The sequence below is a fragment of the Octodon degus genome, unplaced genomic scaffold (assembly GCF_000260255.1).
Source record: "Octodon degus isolate 3935 unplaced genomic scaffold, OctDeg1.0 scaffold00008, whole genome shotgun sequence".
Taxonomy (NCBI): Eukaryota; Metazoa; Chordata; class Mammalia; order Rodentia; family Octodontidae; genus Octodon; species Octodon degus.
The window spans coordinates 15352534-15364035 of record NW_004524584.1 but is presented as its reverse complement, the minus strand read 5'-3'; the positions used below and the strand labels follow the sequence as shown (position 1 = coordinate 15364035).

The following is an 11502-nucleotide window of genomic DNA, read 5'->3' as shown; positions in this document are numbered from 1 at the left end:
AAGGGATTCACAATAACTTCAAAGAAAGTATGTGTAAGGCCAGTGATTTAGCTAAGGGATATAGGTAGCCCAGCTTGACAACTCCTAGTGATCATCCTCCCTTAGCCTCCCCAGTGTTCATATTATAGGAGTGCAACACCACACCTGACTTTTAAAGCGATGTCTCCTTCCAAATTGGCTCTGAACTCACTATGTAGTCCAGGCTGGACTCAAACTCATTATTCTTCTGTCTCAGCCTGTCAAGTGGTAGGACTACAGTCATGTGACACCATGCCTGGCACCTTACATATATTCTAAATAACAGTACTGATTCAGGTCAGCAGTCCACTTAGCTACTTCAGTTTAAAGAGCCTATAACCTCAACTGCCTCCTCTAGTACAGTGATGGTGAACCTGTTACAGACCTAGTGCCCAAACTGCAACACCAAACCCACTTATTCATCCCAAAATGCCAACATTGCAATTAAACCTAAATACTAAGGTTTCAGTTTAGAAAAAGCAACTGTTATCTAATGCTCAGCTACTGGGACAAAAAAAGACCAAACCAAACCAAACAAAAAATTGCACTTTTAGAAAGTTTTGCAATTTTTTTTTTCTTTCCATTTTGAGGTTTTAGAGATTGAGCCCAGTCTTTTTTTTTTGGCAGAACCAGGGATTGAACTCAGGCCCTTGCACTTGCCAGGGTGTTTATTCCACTGAGCCATCTCCCCGGCCCAAAAGATTTTATGCTTTTTTTTTTTTTTTCTTTGTGGTAGCAGGGATTGAACTCAGGACCTTATGCTTGCCAGGCAGGCGCTTAAGCTGCTGAGCTTTTTCCCCAACTCCAGTTTTGTAATTTAAAAATAAAAAAAGGAACATTTTACAAATTAATTTGCATATTGGGATATCAATTTGTGAAAGTCAAGGAAGTAAGTTTGTTTTATTTGGTGCACAAGATAAAAACTACAATTTCTGCTCACCTTCCTTTGGACACTTGCAGAATGAACATGAAGATCGATGCCCACTTGTGCTGGCCTTACACTGCAGTGAAAAAGGAAAGAATTCATTTTGACCAAAAACATGTTTAAAAACCTTACAAATACCCAATACACTAACACTTACCAAAAACAAAACAAGGTACATGTCAGAGTCCCTCGAAGTCTAAAGAACCTGATACTCTCCCATTTTTCAGTGCTTGCAGACAGCTTCTGATGCACAGCTGCTTTCTCACACAGTATTTGGACTCTGAAGTAGCCCATATGCATTTTCTATACGAAATGGACTAAAGAAACTGGACTTTTTTTCCCCCTAAAAAATGTATTTGGTTCAGGGTCTCACTACAAGCTCAGACTTGTAGTGATCCTCCTGTTTTTAGCCTCACAAATGCTGGGATTACAGGTGTGTGCCACAACACCCTGACTGGCCAGCTCAGTTTGCCTGGGTGTGGAGTTGGTGTGGCTGAATCCCAGTCCGTGCTTGCCTAAGCAGGAATTTAGCCCACTGGGCAATCTAGCAGGCCCGAAACTGGACTATTTAATGGCTTAAAGGACACTACTGCCCCAATGCCATTGCCATTTAGTCTACACTCAAAACTTGGTTGTTTTTCTTTTTCTTTTTTATGTATTTAGTACAGGGTCTACAAGCTCTCACTACGTGGATCAGACTCATAGTGGTTGATCCGAGTGCAGTGGTATTCATAACTAATTGATAACAACCAGTTACAGATTTCTTTGTTGGGCCGGCCAAATAGTTCAGCAGATAAAAGCGCCTGCTTAGGTAGATGCAGGGACTAGGAGTTAGATCCCCTGGCCTGCCTTGCAGGCCCTGCCTCGGGGGCATGCTGAGACTGCAACTGAGACTGGACATGGTGGCATGTGCCTGTATTCCCAGCACCTGGCAGTAAACAGGAGGATCACTACAAGTTGGATCTAGTAGTGAGACTCTGAACACACTGTACACCCTGTCCTAAATACAAAACAAACAAACAAACAAAAAAACAACAAAAAACACCTCATAGTGATTTTCCTGTTTTCAGCCTCCCAAGCACTGGGATTACAGGCACGTGCCACCATGCCCAGTCTCAACTGCTGTCTCAGCGCACCCCGGGGACAGGGCTGGTACAGCACACTGGGGATTGAACCGTAGCCACTACACCCTAAGTAGGTGCTTTAGTCCACTGAGCTATCTGGCTGGCCCTTTTTTCTTTTCTTTTCTTTTTTTTTTTTTTTTGGTGGAACCAGGGAACTCAGGCCCTTATGCTTGCCAGGGAAGCGCTTATTTCACTGAGCCACCTCCCCGGCCCCCTTGTTTTCTTTTTAAGTCAGGGTCTCACTATGCAGTTCAGACTGGCTTTGAATTCACTTTGTAGCCCAAGCTGGCCTTGAACTTGAAGTGATCTTCCTGCCTCAGCCTCCTGAGTGCTAGGGTTATAGACATGCACTACCATGCCCAGCTCAAAACTTGCTCTTGGACAGATTATAAAACCCCATTTACACTTGGCTAAAACTTATTTATTTTTATGTATTTAGTATAGGGTCTACAGGGTTTCACTGTAGATTGGACTCATAGTGATCTTCCTGTTTTTAACCTCCTAAGCACTAGGATTACAGGCATGTCCAGTCTCAATCACCCTCTCATTGCATCCTGGAGGTGGGGCCAGCATGGCATGCCGGGGATCAAACCCTGGCTGCTACACTCTGCCTAAGCAGGTGCTTTAGTCTGCTGAGCTATCTGACTGGCCCACATTTGGCTAAAATTTAGAAGAAATTAATTACCAACTCCTTTTTCAAACACTGATAATGAGGAACAAGAAAAGAGAAGAAAACAAAAGAAAGAAAAGAGATAAAAAGAGCTGGGGAGATGGCTCAGTAGAATAAGTGCTTCCCTGGTAAGTGCAAAGGTCTAAATTCAATCCCCGGTTCCATAAAAAAAAAAAAAGAAAGAAAGAAAGAAAGAAAGAAAGAAAGAAAGAAAGAAAGAAAGAAAGGAGATAAAATGTAGTACATCTGGCAGCTATGTGAAGGAAATTAAAGGGAAGAAAATAGTTACTAGTCTAGAACAAGGAAAGAGACACTTGCAATGTGAATATAGTCCTTGCCTGAATTTGTGAACAGAATCTCAAACACAGTTCTCTCATCATTCCCTTCACCATAAAGACATCACACACGAGCGCCAGCCTATTCTCCAGTGGCTGTGATACCTCTGGGTGGTGTGAGCATACCTGCCCTTTCCACTGCCAGTTATGGTCATGTGTCTTCCTTCAGCCAGCAGAGAGAGAGACAGAGTGAACATGACCTACATCAGGTATGGAAGAAGCTTAAGACCCACTGATTGTATGAATGAACCTTTCATTCTTTCCTTCAGCTAGGAGAACACAAACCTCCACTGAGACCTATGATGAGAAGCCATATGGCATGATCCATAGACCTTAAACATGTAATGTGAGTAGGCAGTATGTTTATTGTTTCTTTTTTTTTCTTTTTGAGACAGGGTCTCACTATGTAGTTCAGGATGGCCTTGAGCTTACTTTGTAGCTCAGGCTGGTCTCGAACTCACAATGACCCTCCTGCCTCAGCCTTCCAAATGCTGGGATTATAGGTGAGCACCAGCACGCCCAGCCTTCTATTACTTTTTATTGCCAAATGGTACTCCATGTTATGCATATACTATATGCCAATTTTGTATGTCCTTTCGTAAGTTAATGATTTTGTATGGCTTTTTTTCTTTTTTTGTGGAACCAGGGATTGAACTCAGGTCCTTGCGCTTGCCAGGGAAGCACTTATTCCACTGAGCCATCTCCCTGGCCCTGGCTTTTGCTTTTTGGCTAATATAAATACTGCCTATAAACATTTAAGGGAAAAGGGGATGCATGCTAGGAGTGTGGCTGAGTGGTAGAATGCTTGCCTAGCATGTGCAAGGCCCTGAGTATGATTCCAAAAAAGAAAAGGTCTGAACTAGATAGCACTGCATTGTAAAAATACACAGGGCCATTGATTTGCTTTTGAGATAGTCTTGAATTGAAGATACTCAGACTGGCCTCAAACTCCTGGGCTCAAATGATCCTCCTGCCTCAAACTCAAAAAAAAGAAAGAAAAAAGAAAAGAAAGTACAGTACTTTTTGAGATAGGTCTCACTATACAGTTCAGGTTGGCTTTGAGCTCACTTTGTAGTCTAGGCTGGTCTCGAATTCATAATGATTCTCCTGCCTCAGCTGAGTGTTGGGATTACAGGCATATGCCACTATGCCCAGAAAGAATTACATGTTAAGTGCTTTTAAGGCAGTATATCTAGGAAATGTGAGTGCTTTGGAGAATGATAATCAGTTATATTAACTATTTCATTGAGACTAACAAAAATGTCAAGTTGAAGTTTTTATTGAACTGTCACAAACCGGTCTTCTAATAAAGGTACAATGTAAACCAGACATAGTGCCATACACCTGTATTCCTAGTACTCTGGGAGGCTGAGGCAGGAAGATCACAAGTTTGAGCCCAGCTTGGCCAACTTGTATAAGAACTTATCTTGAATTAAAAACTAAAATAAAGGCTACAAATGTAACTCAATGTGAAGGCCCTGGGATCAATATCTGCAGCACCAGTCCCATAAAACAAAACAAAAGACCCTAAAATATTTAAATATGATACTCTAAGAGAACACAGAGATAACAGAGGTAAAATACCACAATACCTCAAATTTTTTACCCTTCTAAATTCTAGAATACCCCAGATGTAAAGCTCCCAAACAACCAGGCTCTCCAAATCTACCTTTTTTAAAAAATTATTTATTCATTTGGTGCAGGGTCTTCTACGCAGCTTAGACTCACAGTGATCCTTCTGTCTCAGCCTCCCCATCACTGGGATTATAGGCATGTGCCACCGTGATGTGCCTGGGGTTCCAGAGCTGGCATGGCATGTGGTACTGGGGATCGAACCCTGGTCCTTGCACTTGCCAGGCAGGCACTTAGACCACTGAGCTATCTCCCCAGCCCCAAAATCTACCTTCTCAATAATTTCCTCATGACCATCTCCAAGAATGGTGGCTGAGGTTGTAAGAGTAACTGTCACTCTCTACATAATCAACGGAAACAATGGCATATGTCCTTGGGAAAGTATACGCAATGCCAGTGAGGATACATGCCCAACATAATACAGTACCTGAACCACACGAAACATGGATGACTTTGCTCTGCCCTCCAGTTTAAGTGAACTGAATTGAGGGAGCAGAGCTTTGTCTCTCACAATGCAATGCTAATGGGCAACATTCATCAACATATGGAAGTCCCACTGTGAAGAATGCTTTTTTTTTTTTTTTGCTCCGAATGCCTTCAAGGCATGACTGGCTGTCTTGTGTTGTGGGGATCGAACCACCGCAACCTGAGCCTGACTGCTTTGTTGAAGCAGCCACTTAAAGAACTGAGCTAAGGGGCAGGCCCCCAAGAATGCTTACTTCTACAGACAGGAATTATTGATACTTACTCTTTTGCAGTACCAGAAATCCAGACTTGGTACATACTCGAGAGTAACTTCTTTATCATGGATCATTACAGTTCCCTGAAAGATAAAAGATGAAAGCCATCAACATCAACCCTAAGAGAAACAGAGACAGATAGGAAGGCACAGACAGCCTTTCCAGTTCCCAAGCTGAAATATTTTGTAAGCTTATGTATCAGTAAAAGGAAATGGCTATTTTAAGCCACAGACTTGGGACAGTGTGACACAGAGAGATTCAGCTTAGGGAAGGGGAGTAGGAAGAGGTGAATTCAGTCTTCGGCCTCGGCTCCAGTGGGCTGGGTTGTTGTCCTTGGGCAGGCAAGGCCCAGTCTACTTCTTTAAAAGTCATGCATTGCATTCTTATGAGTCCCAGCCAAGTCTCCCACCTGGCTCATGAGCTAGTACACTATCAAGAAGAAGGCTCTTTCTTTAGCAGCTTAGAGACTAATTCACATCTCTTTGGAGAGGTATAAGGTCTTTTAACTTTGGTGCCTAAACATTTTCTTTGGCATACTGATTGTTTGGCAAACACACAAAGAGAGGTCAACGCTGAAGATAGGAAGAAAGGAGGAAGGTGAAAGCTTCACAACATATTACTTTCTTATAACAGGAAACTGCATGGTTTGTTGCAGCAGTAGTGGTGGTGACGGCAGTGGTAGCAGAATCACTCTGGCTGGGAGCCTACAGAGTGAATCAACCCTGAAATCTGAAGAGGAACCACCAGCAAATAAGCCTTTGGGAAAGTATGGTGGAGGAACAGGTACAAAAGGAGCTCAATAAGCCTGCAGACACAGAGCTCTCTTGCTCTTCCATTTTGCACAAGTCACAAATTCTGTTTCACAACCATTTAAAAAAAATAAGATTTGTTTAATAAACACAAGCTAGGAGATCTGTATTAGAGTAGAGGAAAAAAATCTCTACCTACTGACAAGGGACCCTCACATATACTTATAAAGTGAACTAACCAAGAATGTGACTCTGGAACTAGGCCCTGTTTTGTGTTCATTCTCTGCCCTCTAGTGTCCTGTATCTTCCCAGATAGGGCTCTGAGTTTTACAAGTCATTTCTTTGCCATGGACCTCAGTTCCTTGCTTGGATCCATACATCTGTCAAATAACGCTTTACTTCTCTGCTTTTCACACCAGAAAAGTCAAGAGATAAAATAAGATTATTAATCTTTTCAAAACCAAAGGAAAACTGCCCACCTACCTAGGGCTTAGAATCTGTTCTCCGGGAAACTGTTTCCTGGCTTGACCTCAAGGCTGAAGGACAATGACAATAAAAATTGCTAATATTTATTAAGTTTTTACTCAGAGCCAGAAACTGCTAAGTTATGTTATTTAATCTTGATAATTCCATGAAGTAACATTTCCACTTTACAGATGAGGAAATATATTCAGAGGGGCCAGATTATCCATCTGACAAAGGTCAGATTTGGAGTCTTCAGGAACCTTCTGTCTTGTTCACCAATTCCTACTCAACATTAGGCATTGACAATCTACCTCGGGAACTGATCAGGAAAGAAAGGATCAGGTGAACATCAGTCTCTCAAGCTCTACTCACACAAGAGGTTATTCAATATGGTCCCCATTCAAACACATGAACAGTGCATCACATCATTTAAGAGCATGGGCTCTGAGTCAGGCTTCCTAAATTTTAATCCCATTCCTATTCTATGACCTATATAGCAAGGTCTTTAACTTTGTGCTTTAGTTTCCTCATCTGTAAAGTGAGGATCACAGAACCTACTTGATAGGGTAGTGGTAAACAGTATGGAAATACAATATATCTAAAAAACTTATCATGGAATGAATATATAGTAAAGGCCCAATAAATAATGATTACTTCAAGTCTAAGTACTCAAAAAAGGATGAGAAGTAGCAGGTTAAGATTACATGGGAGTCAATCACTCACATCACCTTGTCTGGTGGGAATATTTCATAACCTACTTCAATCTCCTCCATGACTAAGCTTTCATATTGAAAGATCAATATACATCATTGTCTATCTTAATGACTATACTTTGTGTTAGCTGTCAAATTACTTTTATTATCAGGAGCAAACAATATCTAGTATAAAAGAGGAGTTTATAAGCTTCTGTGGAATGAAAGGTTAAATACAATCAGCTATCCTTGGGGAAACAGAAGTTTTGCACACAGAGAGTGTTGAGGTAGGTATTGCTTCATAGCATACATACGTATACCCAATCCAAAAAACATGTGGCCCATCATTTGAAAGCTAATGAGTGGTAACCACTAAAACAAGTAACACTGCATTTTAGTCAACTACAAATTCTGCTTTCACCAGTCCGAGGCAGTACATTCAGAAATTTCTAAGGAAGGAGCACTGAGACAACAAATACATTTTCACAGTAGTTGTGCACATGTGACCTTTTGTTGTGGGTGGCATATGCCCCCTGTCAGAAGTCACCATGGGCCTGTCAACTCTGAGATTCCTTTCACTGAAATTGCTACGAAGGAAATGATGTCTTATTGAGTATCCTATTAATTCAGGCAGCCTTTCTTTTCAATCTGCATACATAGCTAGATATCAAGTTGCCAGTAAATCAAGTGAAAGAATATAAAATGATTTTAATATCACTGATGAAAAAGTCAAACAAGGCTAAACAGTCACAGAAAAAAAATCTGAGTAAGAATCATCAGGACTACCTATGATTTGATTATTTCACTATTGTTAAACACAGGTACTTGAGATATACCAAGCACATGTGTGACATACATATCACCCCTCCCTATCTATTCCTGCTAGGTCTTTTCTCCAGATTCCACACAGCAGCAATCTATCAGAATCTCCCAAGGAAGTAATCTGTGGACAAAGGCATTAATAAACAAGTACAATGATGCCATCACTTTTAGTGGTTACTCTTGTCTACTATCTACCAAATTCACTCACTCACTCACTCACTCACTCACTCACTCACTCATTCACTCATTTATTGCCATATGGAATACAGGACCTTGCACTTGCCAGGCAGGAGTTTCAAGAACAATGACAGTAGGATGGACATGACAGTGCACACCTGTAGCACTCAGGAGGCTGAAGCAAGAGGATCACAAGCTCAAATCTCCCCAGCCCTATCTTTACATTCTAAAATTTTTATTCCTCATTTGAAATACTGGATTATTAAGCTCCTCAAGCAAAGGTACCATGAAAGTATTCAAGCAAAGCCATGAATTTGATGAACAGGTCTGATTTCTAAACCATCATAGTTTTGAGAGTAAAACTGAAGAAGTGTCTTTTTCAGCAGTATTAAACTTAAAATTAGATTGAAACCTGCTAAAATCCTCAAATCACAAGCTCTAATTTTGGCAAAGTTATATATAGATGTACCTAAGTATATTCCAAGGGGTCTTAACACAATGCTATAAAAAATACATAGATATTTTTACCCCAGAACTACAAAACAAGCCTTACTCTCCACCACCAGGACACTGGATCTGAGAGCTACTGAATTTAATATTTCAGCTACTCTTTAAGACTTCACAACTCCACTTTGTAACCGTCAGCGTGTGAGAACTTGTACCAGAACTAAGACTTTAATATATGCATCTTTTGGTTATAACCAACCCTCAAGGATTAAGATAGTGTAAGTGAAAATGTACAGAAAAGTTAACTCTTCTGGCCAGCAGGCAGCTCTATAGGTCTGCTGCAGGCCCAGTGTGTTTTACACTAAGAATACCACTGCTGTGTAATGTAAAAGATTTTTCCATTAAAGCACAGGCAGAGACAAATAATTAAAAGACAGGACAAAAAAAAAAAAAAAAAAAAAAAAAGTATGTGTATACTAAAAAAAATCAGTAATCTTCATTTATTTGTTCTTCCAAACACAATATAGGAGATTAAGTTACTATTATTTTTTCCTTTTTAGGGGCTGGGGAGATGGCTCAGTATAATAAGCACTTCCCTGGCAAGCGCAAGGGCCCGAGTTCAATCCCCAGTTCTGAAAAAAAACCCTATTTTTTCCTTTTTACATCTTTGGCACCAGGAACCAAACTTAGAGCCTCATACTTGCCCAACACGTGCTGCACCACATCTCTGGCCAAGGATTAGGTTATTGATGGGTGAGAACCGGTAATTTTATAAGACATAGTAATATTTAGTCACAAAGCAATTTATAGTTTATTACAGCATTCTTCACAAATGTCATCAAACCAGATACTAAGAAGAGCATGCATAAAACCTATTTACATATGGAACAGTATGGCACGCATACACGGAATAGCCTATCCAAGATTACAGAGCTAGTTAGCAACACATCACATACAAGTGAAGTTTTCTTTTTACCATAATGCCTTTCTTAGCAATTTATCACACTTGCCACACCAAAGAGGTAGTTTCTGTGAAGATATACAAGGTAAAGAATGAAGAAATTTGCTGAGCATGGTGGCATGTGCTTGCAAACTCAGCACTCAGGAGGGTGAGGGAGGAGCATGACTGCAAGTTAGAGGCCAGTGAGTGCCTCTCGCTGGCCAAAAACAGACCCTGGGCCTATAGGGAGTTTTAAAGACTGCTATAAGGACTTTTCTTCTAAACTGTATTGCCAATTCTCCAAACTGGCTTTCTGAAATTAGTCTTTCTGTTCTTAAAACTTCCATAATTACTTTAAGTATTGTACTTAAGGCAGAGGGCTGCCAGTAATGGCTGTTGCCAGGAGTTTCAAGAATTATGACAGTAGGATGGACATGACAGTGTGCACCTGTAGCACTCAGAGGCTGAGGCAAGAGGATCAAAGCTCAAATCCAGTCAGAACTAGACAGTGAGACCTTGTCTTGAAACACCAAATAAACAAAGTATGCCGGGCATGGTGGCACATGCCAGATGCCTGTAATCCCAACACTTAGGAGGCTGAGGCAAGAGGATCATTGTGAGTTTTAGGCCAGCCTGGGCTACACAGTGAGCTCAAGATTAGCCTAAACTACATATAAAGACCCTGTCTCAAAAACACAAAAATAAATAAAATAAAAAAAGAAGCATGATAGTAAAATGAACCCAGAGAAAGAGCAAAACAAGCAGAGCAAAAATAATAGCTTTAAAATAGATGAATAAGAGCTCTTTGTGTGCGCATGTGTGTTTTGTTTCTCAGGTGGTTAATTTTTCAGTACTCAGGATTGAATCCACGCTGAGAAAGTGCTCTATTCACTAAGCTACCTCTCTAGTCCTTCTTAACAATTTTGTGGGCCAATTAAATAGCTCAGTGGATTAAAGTGCTTGCAAGCAGGCACAGCGGCCAGGGGGTTGATCCTACCGTGCACCCCCGTGGCAGCTGAGATGGAAATTGAGACTTGGCGTGTTGGCACATGCCTGTAATCCTAATACTCTGGAGGCAGAAGCAGGAGGCAGGAGGTCTACAAAGTGAGCACAAGGGCAGCCTGAACTGTCTCAAAAAGAAAAAAAAATTATTTTTTGAGACTCATTCTTTATGGGTGCAAGGATATGCTGTTGTTCAAGTATTTTGTAAAGCTTACTATTTCCAAAGGTCAAAATCAAATGAGACAAAGGAAAAGAGAAGAGGAAAGGGAGGAAAAAAGGAAGTAAAGATTAGGAATCTTGAAAAATAAGGAATGCCTTGTGGCAGGTCGGTAGCTAGACCCATTGGCCTCTTTTGTGCTCTCTACTTAGAATGAATTTTCATAGAATAGAAAGTAAACTGTTCTTTGAGCATTCAGAAGATAAGCCCACACAGGCTTTCTATTGGGAAAAAAAAATTTCAGGGTACAATATTACTTTTTTGGAGGGGGCAACTGAGTCTTCTATGTGTAGCGCAGGATGGATTGGAGCCTGACAGGATCCTCCTGCCTCGGCCTCCCAAGTGCTAGGATTACACGCATATGCCACCAGGCCCAGCTTCATTGCATGTGCAGGGTTTAGTACTAGCTGCAGTTGTAAGTGTCCCTGGGGGGAGGGGGGTTGGGAACATATGCTCTACAGATTAGAGGGGACGGGCTGGAGAGATGGCTCAGTGGTCTAAAGCACCTACTTGAATCAAGCTTGGCGAAGCACAGGGACCACGGTTC

General features: G+C 41.1%; 1 protein-coding gene across 1 annotated transcript in view; it reads right to left on the bottom strand.

Moving 5' to 3' along the window:
- Rbm6 (RNA binding motif protein 6) overlaps positions 1-11502 on the bottom strand; it is a 122270-nt gene that overhangs the window by 17663 nt on the left and 93105 nt on the right. The window contains exons 7-8 of the mRNA XM_023704598.1: positions 5453-5527; positions 959-1019 (exon numbers count right to left, since the gene is read on the bottom strand). Of these exons, the coding sequence (XP_023560366.1) occupies positions 959-1019; positions 5453-5527 (136 nt within the window). The remainder of the gene's footprint in view (positions 1-958; positions 1020-5452; positions 5528-11502) is intronic.